Source organism: Pipra filicauda, unplaced genomic scaffold (assembly GCF_003945595.2).
Source record: "Pipra filicauda isolate LSUMZ 115617 unplaced genomic scaffold, ASM394559v2 scaffold28_size6257848_pilon, whole genome shotgun sequence".
Taxonomy (NCBI): Eukaryota; Metazoa; Chordata; class Aves; order Passeriformes; family Pipridae; genus Pipra; species Pipra filicauda.
The window spans coordinates 150,773-172,181 of NW_024104409.1; the positions used below are offsets into that span (position 1 = coordinate 150,773).

The 21,409-nt window shown below is 41.3% G+C and overlaps 1 protein-coding gene across 2 annotated transcripts in view; it reads right to left on the reverse strand.

The window, feature by feature from the left end:
* The window catches only part of FAM124A (family with sequence similarity 124 member A), a 44,613-nt gene that overhangs the window by 12,285 nt on the left and 10,919 nt on the right, over window positions 1-21,409 (reverse strand). For both annotated transcript variants that reach the window (XM_027751131.2, XM_027751128.2), the window contains exon 3: window positions 4,253-4,992. In XM_027751131.2, coding sequence (XP_027606932.1) covers window positions 4,253-4,992 — 740 coding nt within the window. The remainder of the gene's footprint in view (window positions 1-4,252; window positions 4,993-21,409) is intronic.

Here is a 21,409-nt window from a genome sequence, read left to right on the forward strand (position 1 = left end):
GAGGTGCCACAAGGCCCATATCTAAAATGGCAGCAGATTGACTAATGCTCTTAGAATATTTACATGTTTTATCAAGGTCATATGAATGCTGGATGACTACCAAGGCACCCAAACTGGAAACTAGGGGAAGGAGAAGGAATACTCTTTTTTGTTGGAGAGGAAAGGCAGATCCAGCTGAGGTCTGGAAGGGTCTGGTTGGTCAGCTGAAGTAAATGCAACCATGACCACATTGATCTGAGTCCTAAATCTAAATGTAAAAATAAGTGGATCCCAAGCCTCCAAGATTTGCCTCTCCTTAGCAAAGATAAGCTTATGCCGCAGAGGAGAGTAAAATGTTTCTTTTAGTCTCAGTTGGGGCTGATCTGACTATTTTATTTCAGGTAGGACTACCACAGACTGGTAACAAACCATATATTTCTTTGATTTTTACTTATTTTTGGTGCTGAGGAGGATCAAGGAGGGCAGATTTCAGCAAGAAACTCGTTATTACATGGTGACTCAGATGCCTCAACATACATGTTTGGTACATGCTGGTATCTCCTAGGGTGCCTGTCTGGCATTCCAGGAAGGCACAGCCTTCCTGTAGGTCCTGAGTCTAATCTGTCCAGACATCTTTTCTTGGTGGCTCAGGTACCCTTTGGCACACAAAACAGCAGTAGGTCTTATGCTTAAGTGCTGAGCCACTGCCTAGATGAAATACTCATTTGGTGATGTCCACCTTCCTCCTGAATATGTCTGTATGTTCCACCTCACACAGAACAGCTAAGAAATTCTGTCAAAATATCATTTTACTTTTCCAATCCTACTGAAAGTTATTCTCATGATTTAAAGAAGCCATCTGTGCACTTTCTTCTCTCAGTTCACTACCCCTGCTTTTCAAACATGCATGGCCAAGCCAGTCCAATCTCTTATGAACCTTTCCTGCTTCCCATGTTGCACTGCCAGGAGTAACAAGTTGATTAGAACTTCAGCTGTCTCTGTGTGGATTATGCCCACAGGCAGCCAGGAATCTGGACAAGACCTGCAAACCTGTATACTCAGTATACCAGTATATGGTAGATTCTTAGCTACACTATTTACATATTCTTCCCACTGCTCTGACAAGAGCCTCTGAGAGCTCCTGTTTCTGGGCTTAGCATTGGTGAAGCAGTGTGGGTGTCTTTCCACAGGATGCAATCATGTTCTTAAGCCTTGCTCCTGCTACAGCCAACTGAAGCTTACCCTTTGCGCCTCAGCTGGTATATAGCTGCACCCTTGGAGCTAATTTGCCAATGTGGAAAAGCTACTGTGACAAAATAGTCCTGAAGGGCTTCCTTGCAAATGAAGGAATAGTTTCTGTGGCATTAAGCAGATTTATCTTACCCATGAATAACTTTGTTTTCTCTTGCACTGACTTTATCTAAGCCCCTTGATAATTGCATTTGCAAAATGGATTAAGAACATGGATCAATCTGGCTGGCAAGTATCCAAGTCCCTGTGAGGACACCAAGAAAAACACGGAGGTCACATCTTGTTAGCCTAATCATGGAGGTATATTCGAACTTGAAACTTTAAACATTGCCTGCAATTTAATAGGGATGCAAATCTATCATTTTTGGTATAATTGTAATTTTAATCCTTAAAGAGGTGCAGTATTCTGATGATTATGAAGTACCAACAGACATGCAGACTGAAAAATACTGGGAAGTCATTGTTTGAGTTCATATAACTGGAAAGAAGAGAAGAGTTTTACCAATGCTGTGGCATGGATAATATAAATAATAGCAGCTCCCTGTGAAAAGTCAAAATGTAGGCCTGCCACTTTCAAAGGTAGATACTATCATTTCTTTGGATTTAGAATGAATTGAAAGAATATAAGAAGTCCATGGATCACAAAATCCAGTGTATCCTACAACCCATGCCCCATCATTTCCTTCTCCCTAACCAACCATCCTGCCTTGAATTAAGGTATTAACCTGCTGGCACCTGCTGTGTGGCTGTTATGTAGTTAGCCATCAATCTGAACACTGCCAACTAAAATCTATTTATTGACAATTTTTTTGTTCCTGTGTTAGAACAACCATTTAGTGAAACAGCCTTTTCCTGTTCCTGCTGTTTACCTTCTTGTCTATTTTCCAAGCACAGTCAGAGCTCCCTTTAGACTTACGTTAGCTGGGCTCAGATGACCCTAGTCTTCCAGTTTCTCTTTGTAAGACAGTCTTACCATTCCTCTGCACGGGGGGAGAGCCCTTCCCTGTACCTGCACCTATCAGATGTTACCTTTCTGGAGTCCAGAGTTGAAGACAGGAGAGGCCTTTGGGACCCAATGCATGGGCACAAACACTTTGCACGTTTCTTAGGTGTGTAACACCAGTACACACCAGAGACTGTACGCACTTTTCTTTCCATGGTCATGTTGCACTTGTGGCTTGTAGGTACCTGAGTACAAACAGGGCATTTTCCCTTTGATTTAGTTGTAGAGCTCCACTTCTAATTGTACAGACTAGCTTAAAACTTGTATACCAGGACCTAGTTTTCAGGATTTCATAATTGCATAAGTTAGATCCAAAGTCTCTGTTTTCCTTCCACTTTGCATATATTAAACTTCTTTTGCTTCACCACACTTCAAATGTGATGAATTCCATCATCATCCTCACCAAAAATAGAAATGAAAATTAATTTCACTTGAAGGCCACACTTAGCAGGCTTTTGCTTTTTTGATACATATGGCTAAAATCTTATTTTGATTTTCTTTGCAGGTTTTACCTCAGTCTGCTGCTCAGCAAGTCTTGCTTTACCTCTGTACTGCCTGGCATCTGTTACTTCTGAAATTTGGTTTTAAATCAAAAGCCTTATTTAGAAGCCCTATTTTTTTTTACCCTTCCCTTCAATTTACTTGAAACTGGTGCAAGATCCCATAAAGTTAAACCACATAGCAGAAACCTCCTGAGAAAGAACAGGGAAAAGGGGATATTTGTGAGTGTGGTTGCTGTGTATAATTTTCATGATGACTCTTGTCAGCTTCAGTTTACAAGTTATCTCAGACATGGATATGCCTACAGTACAATCAGTAACTGACAAATTGGTGACTGTCTTGCCAGATGGGCAAGGAGGCTGCCCTTCTCAGCTCTATATGTGTGTTTTTCAGCTCTGGCATGGGGTTTCTCTGAGGGTGGCATCTGCAAAGCAGCATCGAAAGGTTTCACTACCACTTGGGTCTGACTCACCAGAGCACAGATGCCCTGTATACCTGGATTTTCAATCCCAGGAGCTACAAATCCCGAGGCACTGTGCTACACACAGTGTACACACTTCTCTGCATGCTGGGAGGTCTGTATGGTGGAAGGATGGCATCCCCAACACTTCTTCCACAGAAAAAAGGCCAGACAACCGGACAAGCCACATGAATGAAATTCAGTCCAAAAAAATACCCTTTGAAATCTGAACAATTGTCTTTCAAAGGTGAGGGCCTGCGCTCCTCGATACAAATGTAAGCAGCAATAAATACCTCTGCAGTGCAAGAATGCATATTAACCTGGCTCTGGATTGCCAGATACACTCTCTGCAAGGCAGGCAGCTATTAAAAGCTTGGTACTTGTTATCTTTTTATCTCCCTTGGATGTGGTGTAGTGAAGCAGAGCATGCTGATACATTGCCCAGATATGGTGCCTACAGATGTCCTAACAAATAAACTCTCTTTCAGGATTTAGTTACAAGCACTTGAGATTAGTTCAAAAGGAGAGTCTGTGGGAATGTCTCTCTTAGGCTGCTCTTCAGGGTGCATTTCTTTTCCTTCATCACCTCTCTCTTCATCCTGATAATCACTGTGCAAAAGAGAGATGCAGTATGTCACCCAGTGGTGCTAGAATAAAATGAGTACCATCAGGAATTCTGCTTGTCTTCCATAAAAATCTCATAACTGAGGGCTATTTTAGAAATCCCTATCAGTTCTGTGCCCATATTTCTTATAAAACAAAACTCAACAGCCATCATTTCTTCAGTCAGGCTCATAATTCCTTCTCTCTGTACTTTTTAAACAGCTACCTCACATCACTCTTAGCATAAACTGAGGTTAACTGATATCTGGATAATATCAGTCACTCTTTTCTGATTAGTTACACACACAGCAAGGGGTTTCAGATTCTTTGTTTAGCAGTACTGTCCTGGCTCTTTCTCCTAGAAAAAAAAAAGGCTATTTTTCTGTCTTTTCAGGTTAAGCTTTCCTGCACAAAACCAAGAAATGTGCTTCTGTTTCCCTTTGTACTGAACTTACCTGCAAAAGGATCCTATTTCCATCATGGTCTTCTGTCTGCCATCTGTCTTCACTGATGGGGCTGCATGGGTTGGGCAAGAGAGGCACAAGCTGCCCCACATCTTTTACTCTAAACTCCAGCACTGCTGACTCTGTTGTCATTGGCACCTGGCCCTTTGGAAGTTTCTTTAAAGAAAACTGAATGTCTATTTCCATGTTAGAATAGACAGGAAAAACACAAAAGTCTGCTTTTTTCTGACATACAGGTCTTTTCAATATTAACTCATACAATTTCAAAATGTCCCCAAAGTTTTCATTCCTGCAGTATATGGTGAAGCGGATCATTTCTTTCCCGTAGTGCACTGGGCGAATGGCCCACAGAGGAGTCTCTGGAGCCAAAGTGTAAAAGTCTTGGCTGCAAGGCATGTAAGGGAGGAATTTTCCATGCATTAGCTCTGTGTGGTGGTAATGCCAAGGTGGCCGCTGAAAGGTTTCATGGAGCTGCAAGATTGGTTCTTCTCCATACTCCTCCTGCAGAAACAGAATGATGGCAAGGGCTGGCTGAGAAACACCAGCCTTAACTGGCTTCCTGCGCTTCTTGGGTACTCGTCTTTCTGAGACTCGGAACAGCTGGAGGTCTGGATGGATCCAGGCTAGAAGCTTATCGATGGCTTGCTGAAGAGTCTTGGATTCACCTGGGTCTGTGATAATATGTACACTAACAAGGAATGGGTCTTGTATGCCTTCCACAGAAAGTTCACCTGAAATATTTAAAAAAAAAATCCTTTAATTTTGTAATTTGTAACCAAGTTGACAACATTTAGGCGATCCTTAAAGAAGACACTGTCCGCTCAGTCACAGTGGGCTTTTTTTTTTATCTCTCTCAAGCTCACCTTGAGAGAGGTGTACAGAAAAATGTACAGAGATACAGCAACCAAGAAGACAATCAGAAGGCAGAGAAATTTCATCATGCATACCATAAGAGTTACTGTTTCTACTGAAGTAGCATCCAGAAGACATTACTCAGTGTGTATTCATGTGTTAGAAAAGAGCTGCTCCATATAGGTGAGAGGTAGGAAAGACAAAAATACTGATGAAGAGTGGGGGTGAAAGGGATATTAGTGATGTGCAGAATGATCATGGTGGACAATGTTCATTCCACCTTGTTTTAATTTGTGCCAACTGGCTTCGGCCATGGAAATCACACCATTGAACTCCACTCTATTACCCTGACGTTGGAGTTTTCTTAACACTCAGTTAAGAATGTTTTGTGTCCTGGAGGAAATTGTTCTAATAAGTAAGGCGAAGTTTGTAGGGAGAAGTAATATCTTTTATTACACCAACTGATACAGTTGTGGGGAAAAAAAAAAAGCAGAGAAGCCTTCAGGCACATAAGTCTTTCTTCAGGAAAATATATTACTTGTCCCAACAAATCTTCCACTGTTTATATCTTCAGACTATCAAGACTACAATAATACTACTACTTCAAGGTTTTTATAAGATTAGGGAAGACTCATAAAAGCAGGAAGCACAAAAAAATTACACTTACTCGGGGGAAGAAAGAAACCTCTAGTTAGCCTTGGCAATGTTCACAGGGGCTCTATCTGTTGTTTGTCCCTGAAACCTCTTTGATAGCTCAGAAGTGGAGCAATGTGTGGTTGGAGGGCTGAGTAGAAATTGTTACTTCTGTTCTGCTGGAGTTGCATGCCAATAAAGATGCATGTGCATGGTGATCCAAGACAGTTTAATAAATTAGCCATGTAACCTTGATATTTTTGCTGAAATGCTTCCCCTTGTGTGGTGTTCTGAAACCACCTCCATGCTTGAGACCCTGAGCCTAGGCACAAAGCCCAAATGTGTGAAACCTCAGAAAGACTTCCCAAGCTTTTAATTGTGCAGACCACATTTAACAGGGGGATTGTCCTATTAGCAATCAGTACAAACCTCTCCCTCCTCCTTCCTGGCATCAGAATAACATTCTTTTGATACTTCACCAATTGCTTTAATGGAAAAGCAGCTTTTATACGAGTAGTGTATTTTAGTTGTCTTTCAATACAAAATAGCTGTAAGACCCAGAGGAAATCTAGATGCAACTCATAGCTGTCCAGACAGAGATGGCTGGTAAACATACCATCAGCCTCAATTTGAAGCTGCAGAAAGATATGGTACGCACAGCAAATAGCAAGCATGCATCTTGCCTAAGGGAGACAGAGAAAAATCAAATAAATAATCAAAAATACAATTACAGAAGAGTTCTTGTATCTCTGTGTGAAATGGGTGATGTGGAGTGACTTTGTCAGATAGCTAATGGAAAAAAAAATTGAAGCAAAAAGAAAAACTGTGTCAGTATGTGGCTAGAGGTTTTGCTGTGGCAATCGTTACCGGTAGGTAATTCTTTGAGATATCCCCATGTGGGGTAGTCACAGTGTGGGAGAAAAACAAAGGGGTGTGTGGGGGGAGGTCCTCTCATGGTCCTTTACATGGGGCAGCAGGACAGGAAGGAAAACAAATTGCGGAGGACAGTGATCTAATAAAACCAGAAAGAAAGTAGTCACCATAGCTACGCAGTCATTCATTCTCTAAGATTGGAATAGAAGATGTTCAGCTCTTTTCTCCCTCTGATTCCTTTGTTACACAAATGCTATCAAAGCCTGCAACAAGTGACAGGCTTGATATTTATGCATATAAATGACTGGAGCTCTGAAAGAAGGCTGGGCATAACAATGTGAAGCAGAAAGCCATCGTTGCTGACGCCTTCTTGCTCTGCATTGAAAAAAAGTCCCTGAGCATGGCTTTTCTGTCCTCCTGTTGCTCAGCATGGTGCATGGACACTGAATGGCTAAAGCATTTTTCACAAGTAGAGCCTTGTGGGAGCCAGTGCCAGCATTAGTATTCTGCAGCCATCACTGCCTGTACCCATCGGCACCAGATGCTCACAGAACCAGCCTCAGAGGCACAGCACAAAGCCATCATTAGGAGCTGGGGTTATACACAGAGCAGGGCAAATCATCTTTTTTTTGAGCTAGAAGCAACTCAGTTGAAGGGGGAAAAGTGTAACAGATCAGCAGAGAAAGAGCTTCAGTTCTATTTTATGTTATGCTTTTCCTGTAATGCTTTTACACCTTTCATTATGTGGTTTCTGTGCTTCTAAAATGGCAGCCCTTTCTATTTGGGTAAGAAAAAGAGAAACTTAAGAAAAGCAGAAATATGAGGCAAGAGGAAACTTTCCCTGAACTGACATTAATTTGCAAATTGTTTCTATGTTACTAACAAGTCTTTTGCTCCATCTGACAAAGAAGGAGGGGAAACAACACCGTTTCTCATGACACAGTTCAATTTGCCCCCGGCAAATTGTTACAGAAGCAAATGAAAGCTCTGCATATGTATTAGCCTTCCTGTGTTACTAGTTAATCCCACAGAAAATATCAAAATGCTGAGGCATCTATTTGAAAATAAGCTTCACAGTTCTCATAGCTGTTGCATTTTCCCCCTTTCTATAACAGAAGGGGATTGATTCTTTTTGAGTTGGCAAGCACTAACTTTGCTAAGAGGTAATTACTACCAGGATTGAGAGAGTATTTTACAATTCTAAACTTTTTACTCTTCTGTTAGGTATTATTAACCACCTGTGAGAGGTTAAAGCATCAGCCCAAATGCTGTGGGGCTGTCAGACCTGATATTTTACGATTGAGCTTTGTATGGGTCCTTCTCTATATATTATTTTTATTTTGTTGCTGATGTGATATTGCTGAGCAGAAATAAAAGAAAGTCTTGCAAAGCAGAAGGGCAGTCTTGCCCTGTGGTTCTTCCTCCCCTCCTCTTCCTGCCCAGAAACCACCATCTTTTCATCAGAAAGACAATATGACAGGAAGCAGTGGGTCCTGTCAAGTCTGTCTGTGCCAGCTATCTCATTTCGGTTTGACTTCTCTGAAGCTGAAGCTGCCTTGGCTAGAGAACAGACAGGACAGGTTGCCTACATCCCCTGCTGTGTGTATGGAGAGAGGCAGCCACCTCTGAAAAACCTGTGGAGGATGATCTTGCCTTCCTCATTCCTTTCCTCTCCCCTCACTCTGAAGGGAACAGTAGTGCCTGCAGAGGCCAACCTTCTCGGCATCCAGATCTGCTCAGCCTTTCCCTGGCCAGAGGTGCCCAGCTGGATGGCTATGACAAGGGCTGGTGAAAGGGTATAGAGAACAAGTCTTAGGAGCAGCAGCTGAGGGAGGGCTGAGGGCCTGTTTAGCCTGGGGAAAAGGAGGCTCAGGGAGGACCTTATTGCTCTCTACAACTGCCTGAAACGTGGTTGTAGTGAGGTGGGGGTTGGTCTCTTCTCCCAAGTAACAAGCAATAAGACAAGAGGAAATGGCTTCAAGTTGCACCAGTGGAGGCTTAGATTGGATAATAGGAACGATTTCTTCACCAAAAGCATTATCAAGCATTGGAACAGGCTGCCAAAGGAAGTGGTAGAGTCACCATCTCTGGAGGTATTTAAAAGATGTGTAGATGTGGCCTTTAGGGACATGGTTTAGTGGCAGACTTGGCAGTGCTTGGTTAACAGTCAAACTTGATGATCTTAGAGGTCTTTTCCAACCTAAATTATTATATGATTCTATGATCTGGTGACACAAATGCCCATGGGTAAAGTGGGAACGAATGGGTTAAGTCCTCTGCTCCCTTAGGGTGGTGGTTGAGGGGGCAGCCACCATCCCTGAGAGATGCCAAGACAATTCAGGTATCTGGTAACACCATTTTTACAGCAGCTGGCCAAGAAGGCAGGGCTCCTGGCCCAAAGCAGGCTCAAGTGGGTGCAACATCAAGTCAGCAACCCCAGCAGCTGGGAAGCATCTAGGCTCATCCGCAAACATGGGGAACTGGAGCTAACACTCCTTCTTCCTGGAGTATGTATGCATTTAACATTAAACAAAACAAGAGGCAAAATGTTCCTAGAGTTTTCTTCCATGCCACCTGCATAATCCTAGATTAGAGAATTCTCCCTCTTTCATTTGTTTTTTGGCCTTGGCTCTCTTGCATAGCTTGCTCCAGCAAAACTATGGCCATGACCTGGCAGTCTGGTCCCTCTTTTACACTGTGACAGACCCAGGTTGCATTTCCTCTTGACCAAAAACCAGTCCTGTCCTTCTCCGGGCAGTGTTCCAACCCCTTTTTTATTGCAGGAGAAGTCACCATCAGCAGTCTAAATGAGATCTGATTTTCCAGGCTTCTCCAGTGGACTAAACTCAGCCTGTGGAGAAGTTTAGGAAGGATTTAAGTATCTGTCTCTCTGAAATATCTCTCCTTTTGGTGAAACGAGGTATGAACCTAAAGACCTCTCTGTCTCACCAGGAGGTATTTAATGAGGACTTACTTACAGGGTTAGGCAAACTTGGAAAGTATGTGAGCTAGGACTGAATTTGTAACAAAGAAAGATTGTCCAGGCAGACTGGTTCCTGGCCCCAGTTTGTGCATGGGAAAAAGCATTTCCAAACTTTGGCAGATATTTTCAATATTCTAGTCACCTACATCTTCAGTCTTTTATTCAGGAAACGCAGAGGAAATACCCAACCTAAAAATACTTGACCTTTTTTTTTTTTTTTTTGTGCTGACCTGCATTATTGCATTGAGAACCTGAACATTGGAATGCTAACTTTCATTTTTCCACTGCAGCATGCTGCTTCATGGGAACCAACACCTGAACATATCTTACACTGTACAGATCAGACTCATTTATCGCTACATCAAGCAGTAAGATTTCAAATTTCATTCGACTAAATTGCATGATGCAGTACCAGAGATGTAAATCGGGCAATGGGAGAGGGTAAGAGCAAATGTGCCAAGCTTCTGGACTGCAAGTCCCGTCAAGCAGTACTTCTTTGTCAAGACGTAACTGCTATCAGGAAGTAATGAAATAATTCAGAATCGAACGTTGCAGATCAGCATATTTTTTTTCATTGTTAATCAATCAAAATATTTCATCTGTGGGAATGTAAAATAGCCCCAAACACTGTATAAATAATGTCAGAAAAAAAGCACTATAATACTTCCAATCGAAATTTCCCAGGATTTCTGTTGCACAGAAAATGTCCATATTTCCTTATTTCAATCACATTCCAAAACACAAAGAAATGTCAAAGTGGTAGAATTTCTCAGTGAACAGAATCTTCAAACTTTATTTGAGTCCAAGGCAAGACCGACCATTTTTGGTGTACTAATTGAAAGGCTCATGGGTGGACACAAAGGCAGAGGCTATTTTCATAAACAAGGAGTGTCACTTTATGGGCAGCTGCAACAGAAGCAGTACTGGACACCTCTGGCACCGGAACCCACTGTTAGGTCATGCTTAGATGAATTATGCAGCATCAATAATCTTTTGAACAAGCAGGATGTGACAGATTCACCAGCTCTTCCATTCTCTTTCCCTGCTGTTTAATAGCATCTGACAAATGCAGGGCTGCTGGATAATGTGCTTCTCGGCATGCTCTGCTTTGCACACCACCTCAAACTCATGAAGGATGTTCAGAAGCAAGAAGAAAGAGGATATTCTGCACAGCAAAGAGCCAAGAGGAGGAACCTCTTTCACACTCCCTTCAGAGCAGCATTTTCCCGAGGAGCTGCAGTTGAGCGTTCTACGCTGGTGTCAGGATGGTCACGCCTCCATCTGTACTAAGGTAGTATAGACAGTGTATAACAGCCCAGCATACAAACAAGCATAGCAAAACGGTCAATCTGCTCCTCCAGTTGCTGTACAACAACAACAACAACAACAACACTGCAAAAATAAAGCTCAAAAATTAAGCCCATTATCTGTCTGATGGAGATAAAAAGCCTTCTCCAGTATATTAATATGAATAGTCTTAAGAGGCATCATTGCCCTTAGTGTACATCATGCAACCAACCTTGAGGGAATGAATCTTATCAAAAACTAATACTTAATGTCCACAGAGGCCCTGCATGATCAAGCAAAGGCAATGTAGATGGTGCAGTTATTGCTGAAACTCCTCAGTATGCTACAGCTCCAGTGAATTATCATCCCTCCTCCACATATTACCTTCCCCTGACCTGCCTAAGGGTAACTGCATGACCAACCTAAGCTGCTGTTGAAAGGGGTTATCTCACTTCATCTCACATTCTTCACCTCTCCATGCATTCCTGCTCCCTCCCTTCTGTTGGCCTGGGCACTTGTGTAGCTACATGTCCTACATGGATCATGCAACAGCACTCTGATGCTCACTCTTCCATTTGCAGTCATACAGTCTATTGTGCCAAGATCACTGTCTTGGCCCTTTTCAGAGCCATATGGCCCCCACCTTCTTTATAGGAATCACAATTATTGTGGCACAGAGTCATCCCAGGGAGAGTTAGGTACTTGAAGGATATCCCTCCAGCAGGAGGCTGGCTGTACTTGGTTCCCTTTGTAGCCCAAGGTGAGAGACAGAATCAAACCTTCAGATAAGGCCCATCACTCTCTACTGTACACCCTTCCATCTTGGATGCCTCATCTGTCCAACTAAAATGGAGGGTAAATTGTGCCTATGTGCATATTTTGAAAATCATTCTTGTTCTAGTATCTTACCTTGCTGTAGTCTTTGTCAAATGAGAAGTATTTTTGTGATAAGTGTTACGGAAGAAAAACTCTTGAACTATGTGATTATCATATCTTCCATCACATCCCCCAAAACCAACTTCTTTGGCTCCTTTAGTCAGGTAACTTACTGTTCATAGTAAGGCAAAGAGTCAGAGACACTCCTTAGGTCACAGATATGTCCTCAGTCCTCATTTCCCTCATCTCTTGATTCACAGCTTTCTCACTTATCCCCAAACTACCTGGCAGCCAAGAAACAGTTCATACTTGGTATAAAGGGATGTGTGTGTTGCCTGTGGGCTGACTGTCCAGCTGGAGGGTAGGAAAAGAGGTAACTCGAACTCATATTACAGTCTTTTTTCTCCGTGGAGACAAAAATTTGTCCCACTGCCTTTCATTTAGTTCCAATGAAACCTATGGAAATTTAGTGTCTCTGTGAAGAAAGATGACACATGTTCACATCATGTTTCCCTTCAGAGAAACAGGGTAAAAGGAAAGGGATGACAACGTCATACTGTGTTTCTGGCTGCGTAATCCCATGTCCCCGGCCCTCAGCCTTCTCCTTGGTGGTGTGTCCATGTAGTTTACCTAGGCTTTATGGAGCCTGTAGGCATATCAAAGCAGAGGCTGTGCTTACTGTATATTAAGCACCCAGTAAAAAAAAAAGACTTCCAGCTCTGAGAAGACAGTGTATTGGATCTTCATGCAGACAACCTTAGGAACCTACAGTGGGTGCTTTCACACCATGGTTACAAGGAATAAACTGCTTGGCAATTCCTCACAAACACCACCAGAGAGAAAGATTTTTCTGCCAGTGCTACGAGCTTCTCTGTGAGCTCCTTTATTCTTACTGCCTGCTGTTCTCCTCTCTCAAAATATGCTGCTGGCACCTTATGTTACATTGGCAACAGCAGCGTTAGAAATAATCAGAATTCCAATTTAAAAAGCCAACAACCTTATCATCTACTTATCCTCTGGAGGGCACTTGAAGCCTTCAATACTCTCCTCAACCACAGATTAAGCTGCTAACTTGCTGAAAAGCAAGCACCCCAAAATGCTGGTGTACTCATACACCTTTACAGATATATTCCTGGATGTAAGCTGCTGTAATTTTCTCTCCTCCCTTCCACACAGTTCACCACAATTTGAGAGTTGTCTTGGTGTCTCAGTCTGCACATGCTGCAAAACAGATTCACATGATTTGGCATTCTCAAACTGTCTTGACTGTTTCAGCTGTCTTCACTCAAAAGCCACAATCTACATCCATTTGCCTATCTAGGGCCTAAATGTCTTCATCACACAGATTAATTCTCACAGGAGACTCAATACCCACAACAGAAACAGCATGGTAAATTTATTTTGATATCCTGAAGAGTATTCCTGATCTATGGAAAACAGCTGGCAATTGCCATTCTGTGTCTTTCAGAAATGCACAAGAAGAAACAGTAATCAGAAAGCCCTGAGGGGGGGACTGAAGCACAACGGTGAGCTGCTGCTCAGAGGATTTGACCCAGTGAGTTTGGTGATGCTGGTACGAATGTGCCTGGGCCATCAGGGTAAGATGCGGGACTTCATGTAACAGCCTATATTGCTGCTAAATTCAGTCCAGTGGAGAGATATAGGGAAGGTGTGTTAATTATAAATGCTCAACTATGACATTAATTTTTTTTATTGTTATTTCATATTGTATGTAGAATTCAACCAAAAAAAAATAATCTCACTTTTTCAGAGTGGGGAGGGAAGGGAAGAGGGCATGAAACTGAAACAGAGAAAGCACTATTCCAAATGGCTGCAGATTTCCATTTTAGAAGAGTAAAGTTTTGCATAGAAATACGTCCTTCCCAATCATAAATCTTCCTAAAGGAAGATATGGAAAGATTGTACTTGGAAAGAACCCAGATACCGATCTTCGGTATAAATACCAAATTCTGTACAGTGTTGCAATGTGTAGTAATTCAGTAAAACTCCCATCAGTAAGCACCAGTAAATCAAAAGCTGTACAAACTGCATCCAACACCATACTTTTAAAAGTCTTGTCATTACAGGCATTGTGTTCTCTTAAAATTTGACTCCTATGTAAAGCTGAGATTCTCAAAAATGTGTTTTTTATAAAAGGGCACAAAGAACATTGCCTTAAAAAAAAACCCAAGAAACACTGTATGCTTGAGCAGCTAACAAATTTGGTCGAACAATGAGCTGCATACCGCACACAATGTACTCTAGTTAACTGAGAGTGTGATTTTATGATGGGCTTAAAACAATTTAAGACTTTACTGCTGGCACTCTTCCCCCTACTATTCCCAGCTAAGTGTTTCCAGTGCTTCCCACATGTCAGGTCTAGATGCAAGTTAAAAGAGCTTGCTGAACATACTGAAAAGAAGCCTTCAGACAAGAAGTATTAAGGATTGTGTCTTCTGGTGGCAGTCAGAAAACTGTTTTGGCTATAAATGTTAATTTTCAGGCAGACCTCTTCTTTTAATGAGTTTACACTTTTGCACAAATGTTCCTGGTATCAGAAAGAGGTGACAGAGAAAAGCCAGAGAGCAGGTAGAAGCCACAGCAAAACATCTACACTCTAGACATGTCCAAAGAAAATACGAGATCAAACCATGAGACATGGTCAAGCATTGCCACGTTTGTGTCTCTGTAGACAACAAACAATATTAGCATTATAGCAAAGGACTCATTTGGACTTGACAGTAGTGGAAAACTAGCTGAATCTCAATCTTTTCAGATTGAGCCACACAGCAGTGTGTGGCTCAAAAGATCTACCCTGTACCATCTGATGGATAAGGGAAGCAGGAACAGAAGGCATGCTTTTTTTTGGTGCTTCATCCTGGTCCCATATGATGGAAGCCAGGAGTCACCTTGGCCATATTGATCACCATAACTGGTTTACTCTGGCCTCCAATCAGGAGGTCTGGAGACACACCATCAATAACGCTGCTGATGCTTTTGAGAAAGCATGCAGGATCACTCTCGAGGAGAAAAGACAACGCAGAAAGAATCGTGCCTTGCAGAATATACCATCTAAGGAGTCTTTCTGCTGTGCCTTTTGCAACTGGACATGCCTATCTTGTATTGGCCTTTTTAGCCACCAACGCATTTGCAAGAAACGTGGGTAGAGCCCTTCCCAAATCTTCGTTCGCGAAGCCTAGCCGTGATGATGATGATTTCATGAACCTTTCAGAAATCACAGATACAATTTTTTTTCTAAACTACTAATTAACAAATATGTTGTACCAACAAAAACGAGGCAGGCAGAAGACATCTACCGCTCTAGAATGCGGCATGCACCAATTACCAAATGTCTCAGCTCCCCAGTGAGCTTGCATAAATAAACATTATTTATTTATTTTTAAAAGTTCACATTAAAGGAAATACACCATGATAATGCACTATGGCCATAAAATGAGGAAACTAATTGTTGGCATTGTCAAAACAGTGCACATTTAGCAGAAACTGTCTTAATAGCTTCAGCCTTCACAAGTGTTTTGTTATTTGACTCAGTGACTCAGATGGCTTTTCCTGTTCTACCCCAACTAGTGCCTCTGAGTCAGAAGCTGCCATGGGACAGACTTATTGTTTTAGCTTCCCTCTTTGGGCTTTAACAATTCAGACAGACATCACAATGATTTCCAGATCATTCTCATCACTGTACCAGCTGAACTTGGATTTCCTGCAACCCATTTCTCAGGGTAAAACACCCACTAAATGGCTGCCTAGCTCCTTGTGGTTTTCTGCGACAGCAGCAGTAACACTTCCACAGAGGGAAATTTAACCCACATCAGCAAATAATCCAATTTAACTTTCTCTGAAATATTTCCTCTAAGTTTTTACTAGAACTGTATGGCACTTGATAGCTCAGTCAATCAAAGACTTCCTATGCTTCTGAATTTTATTTGGTAATAAAAAAAAGAGGATGGGTTTGGTTATATGGTTTTGATTATGACTGTGTGCTTAAAAAAGGAGCTAGAAAAACATTCAGATTGTCATCCATACACATTATTCTTTTTTAATAACTAGTCCAGTTTTCATTTGCTGTATCTATATGACAGGAAAAAAAATCCTGACTGTATACGGACAGAAAAGACTATACGAAACAACTGAAAACAATGTTTTGATAGCTCTGGTCCAGTAACTGTTTAGGGTACGCTTACACCCCCGCTACAGAAATCCCAAGTTAGCACTAAGCCAGTAGGAAATAATTTAATCATGGGACACATAGCTTGGTGCATGCTATATGATCCCAAAGAGGGAAACTCTGAATTATAAAACTAGAGATACATGGGCTACTCCAAGCTGTACAGATTTGAACAGGAACTTCAGTCTTTTCAAGGAGAATGGCATGTTGTGCTCATTGCCACACACTTGGCATATAAAAGTCAAATCTAGGTTTGATTCCAAATTACACATTCTTTTTTGCATGTCCTTACACATGATTGTGCCTGACTTCCAAAGGAACCTTCCAACCTTAACTTTCTGTGATTCAGTACCATACTCTTCTATCCTGTATGCAAGCATTTGGTCCTTCATCATGGTGGAACTTGATGACAACCAGCTACATAAATGCATTTTGCACAGCCAAAGACTGCTAAGTGGCATGTAACAATTACATTTTCCTTCTTCACCCAGACATGGTGGGAAGCACCATTGCTCTTTACACCTAGCAGTATAACACAGGCCAGGCAAGATATGCAGATGTATTTTATTTTACATATGTATTTTCCACAGGAGCTGACACTTCAGATTTCACTACTATATAGAACACCTGAATTTGCAACATTGATAGATGCTGCAGGCTGACTCTATATGATTTGGGTCCAATTTCCTCTTGCATTTTTCCTCATACTTTAATTAGTCTTTCTTTTATAATAACACCTTCTGGAAATACAGATTAATGCTGTCAAGCCCACTGTAAATTGTTTTTACAATTGTATTTAATACAGCTCATTGCCAGCCATTGTAAAAGCATCTCAGTTCTCTATGGAAATAAGAAACAATACAGACTACAGTATATCTTTGCATAGCAATAAAAGAACATAATTACATCCTTACACTCACTAAATTACATTGTTTGAAGAAACAGACTTAGAAAATACCCAGTCCACCAGTGCCTGGGTCAGAATCAGTTAGAACAAACCTAAATTAAAGTAGTCAACTATATTATGATATTCAAGATTTGAGACAGACTTTTCAAAGCCCAAATCAAACCCACTCCTCCTTCCTGCTTCTGGTTGGTTTTCATCATCTTTAACAGTTCATTGAAGACAGACAGATTTTGAAATTATACAGAAGTAACAGGAAACCATTTCTCTGTATGCTGTTGTTACAAGGCATGTTGTGGTGTTTGACCCTGGCTGGACACTGGGTACCCACCAAAGCTACTCTGTCACTCCACTCCTCAGTTGGGCAGAGGAGAGAAAATATAATGAAAGTTTTATGAGTTAAGGATAGGGAGAGATCAGTCATCAATTACTGTCATGAGCAAAACAGTCTTGATTTTGGGAAATTAGTTGAATTTATTACCAATCTAAATCAAAGTAGGATAATGAGAAATAAATCTTAAAAACACCTTTCCCCAAGTCCTCCCTCTTTCCTGGGCTTAACTTTATTCCCCATTCTCCACCTCCTCTCCTCCAGTGGCACAGAGAGACGGGGAATGGTGGTTATGGTCAGTTCAACACGTTATTTCTGCCACTGCTTCCACCTCAGGGAGAGGAGTCCTTCCCCTGCTCCAGTGTGGGGTCCCTCCCACAGGAGACAGTCCTCCATGAACTTCTCCAACATGAGTCCTTCCCACAGGCTGCAGTTCTTCATGAACTGCTCCAACGTGGGTCCCTTTTCATGGAGTGCAATCGTTCGGGAACCCACCACTGCAGTGTGGCCAGCAAACCTGCTCCAGTGTGGGTTCCTCTCTCCAAAGGTCTGCAGGTTCTGGCAGGAGCCTGCTATAGTGTGGACTTCCCATGGGGTCACAGCCCAGGGAGCTGATGCAGATGACATTGACACAATGTTGACCAAACATTGACTAAATCCAAAAACAGAGATCTGAATTTATACTAGCATAGGAACAGAATATCAAACAGAAAATGTATTAAAAAGAGATACACTCAGTAACCCACATATCTTAAATCTGCCAAAACAAACTTTCTTGTGCTTAATTTTTAGAACCAGAAAGTGGGTGAAATTCCATGGGTTAGAAACATGGGTATGTGCAACACGAAAATAAAATTTTAATATCCCAGCTCTCAGTTTTACCACTGAAGAGTATGAACAACCTAAAAACACCCCAGAAGGACTCAGCTGTTTCCTAGCTGCTAAAAGAAAGGCAGAGGAGCAGGGGAAGGTGAATAACCAGCTTTCCAACTGCAAAGCAGGTGAGTGAGCCCTTTACCTCATTGAGAAACAAAACATGAACTAATGTGTGCTACAGGGTTTTGCTATCTCAAATGTTCTAAACTCTTCCACAAGGGACCAATTTTATGTTTCATTTACCAGCTTAGCTGGATCAGTACAAATGTCTATCCGGGCAGCTACCTCACTGCCTAGCTAAAAAAAGAACCAAATAAAAGCAAAACCCTCAATCACACAATTATTTCTAAGATAATCTGGTTGTATGGCTCCAGAGCTGACTAGGTATGGAATATTTAAAATCATAGAATCATTAAGATTGGGAAATATCTCTAAGATCATCGTGTCCAATCATTAACCCAGCACTGCCATGTTCACCACTAAATCATATCCCTAAGTGCCACATCCACTTGTCTTTTGAATACTTCCAGGGATGGTGACCCCACCACTTCCCTTAGCAGCCTGTTCCAATGCCTGACCGCAATTCAGTGAAGAAATTTTCCTAATATCTAACATAAAACTTCCCCTGGTGCAATTTGAGGCCATTTCCTCTCATCCTTTGTGAATGTTACTAATCACAAAAGTCTTTCTTCAAAATGTCCACTTCTGGTTTGGGTCTTTCTGAAGAGCTATTATCATAAAGGCAAAGATTATGAAGAGGAGGTAATAAGCAGCCCCCATCAAAACTCCTTCTCCCTGGTCGAAAATCATCCCTGAAACACATAGCTCAAAGCAATCAGAAGATAATTAAAATGATGATGTACAGAGACTGTTGCTTATTGTGCCAGCCAACACTAATTAATTATTTCTTTGTGATTCCAACTGTCTGTATCCATATGCCACCTATGGTCTTTATATTTTGGTATTAAGTACTTCGGGTAAAGGTCTCTTCTGTGGGTGTAAAGTGCCTAGCACAATTCTCTCTCACATAAAATTAGGGATCCCTAATGGTAATTGAAAACCATAATTGAAAAGGTAATTAAATATATGAGCAAAAAGAAGGTTAATACATTTCCTAGATTAATGAAGAGCACACCAATATGCAAAACATCTTAAGAAGACAAAGCACACTTCCCCCTAAAGAACAAAGGGAAAAATGATTATACACACCAGAATTCAGAAAAAAACAATCAGCATTTTTCGTCACTGAAATCATACTGCTGAACCTTTGAAAGCTGTAATACTTCAAAATGCAGCATCCAGTGGACAGGTTTGCCTGGCCTTTTTGCTCTACTCAATAAGAAAAGGCAAAGTGGCACGGTCACCTTGACAACAGCCAGAGTCCGCACAGCAGATAGCTGCTGCATTTTCTTGCAGAAATACCCACATTCCAGAAACTTTGATACTCTTTCCCAAATTACGTGCTGTACAAAACCACAAATGCTAGATGAATGCTGACAGTAAAAAAGGATTTTTTGATTATTTGAAGCTGGGACACAAAGGCAAAAAAGAAAAGTGAGATGTTGCATAGACCCAAGATCCAACTAACCCACCAGGCAGGGCTTTGAACTGCTGAAGTAATACTTGATAACTGCTGCCATATGCTTAGGGAAAAATAGTACTAAAAATAAACACACATACAGAATGATTCCTCCACTGCTGTATAGCAGTCAATGAGATTCTACTTCTGATTTAGAGGGGTGTAGGGTTACTGTACACCTTTGCATTGATGCAAAGTCCTGCAGTTTGCTCAGCTGTGGTGACATAGGCAGCTGTGGTTAATTCACCTGCTAAATCTCTTAACCTTTTCTTGGCATGTCTGTGGAAAACTATTGTCCAGTGGAGTTCATCTAGAAAGACCCCCACAAAACCAAATTAGCTTATAATCCTTCTGGTTTAGATAAACTCCACTTCATCGGAACAGGAGCTTCAGATGAAGGAGCTATAGATAATTGAGATTCTTTGCTTACTAATTTTCAACAGTCTGTGTTATGATTAGGGCCTAACATCATCATTGATTAGACTGCTTTCTGTAGTGAGAATTATATCATTTGTTTAATCTTTTCCCCAAAGAAATTAAAAGGTCCAAATCACCTTTCATTCCCAACCTCTCTTCCCCAATAATCTCTTCTTCAAATACATTATATATCCACTGACTACCAGCCTCTGACATTAAAGTATTTCTATTTTACTGAAATTCTTTTATATAACTGTTTCTGTTACTCTTGCACTGTCTGAACAAACTAACCCCACAAACCCCTCCAAATGCAGAGTTAAATAATACTACTTGTGAAGCTGTATCAGTATAATTTGCATTGGAAGCAGAAAAGAGAAAGAAGGAGACTGTCCTGTCTCCTGAACTTGTGTGTCTTTGCTGGAATGATAATATCTTCTTGTACTGACAAATTACTCGTGTTGAAATACATCTGCAATCCCCACGTACACTGGACAGCGTGGCCAGCAAGACACTAAGGTGCCCACAGTTAACATGACAAATGGTAGCTGCCACACAACAAAAAAATTCCCCTTAGAACAGCTCATTTAATAAAAACAAAGACTTACAAATCTAATTTGTTACCTTTATTTGTAAATGTGCAGCAGTCATGCAAAGTTGGTAAGGGATCCAAACCAAATTTTTAGATGAGAAACACTTTACTTACAAGCTGTCTTCTGAACTTACCTGCCTCTACTAGGCAAATAATTGAGTCACCACCCAAAAAGATGAGGAAGTTGGCAGCATATTCCCCAATCCATTACCTGGAATTGTGAGCTGAGGAAGTACTGGGGCATACATCTGGTGTAACCAGTCAAATCCAATATGCTTTTACTATCATGAGAAGTTGATTGCCTGGATTTTGCCTCCCAGTCATTTCAAAAATTATGTCTGACAGTGGGAATCCAGAAATCTATTTAAATAACAGAATTTAGGAAAAAGCTGCACTAAATTCTCTTTTTCTCTCTCTCTCTCTCACACACACACACACTGAGCAGATGGAGGAAAGACAGCAAGTTCCCTGCTAGTCACATCAGCTCATGAGCCAGACATTACAAAAACTGTCTGATCCAGCTCCTGTTGCAGTCAATAAAAGTCCTTCACTGAAGACCATGGGAGATAGAAAATAACCCTCTCCACGCTTCAGTCAGAATGTGTGAATGAGAAAAAACTGACAGCTTTCTTCCCCTCCGATTTTCATGGTTCCTAAAGATCCAGATTACAAAACACAGTTTGTCATCTATGAATTTTTGATGTGCTTGCTTGGCATAAATAACGCTCATGTCTATGTGTGAACCAGGGAGACAGGCATCAC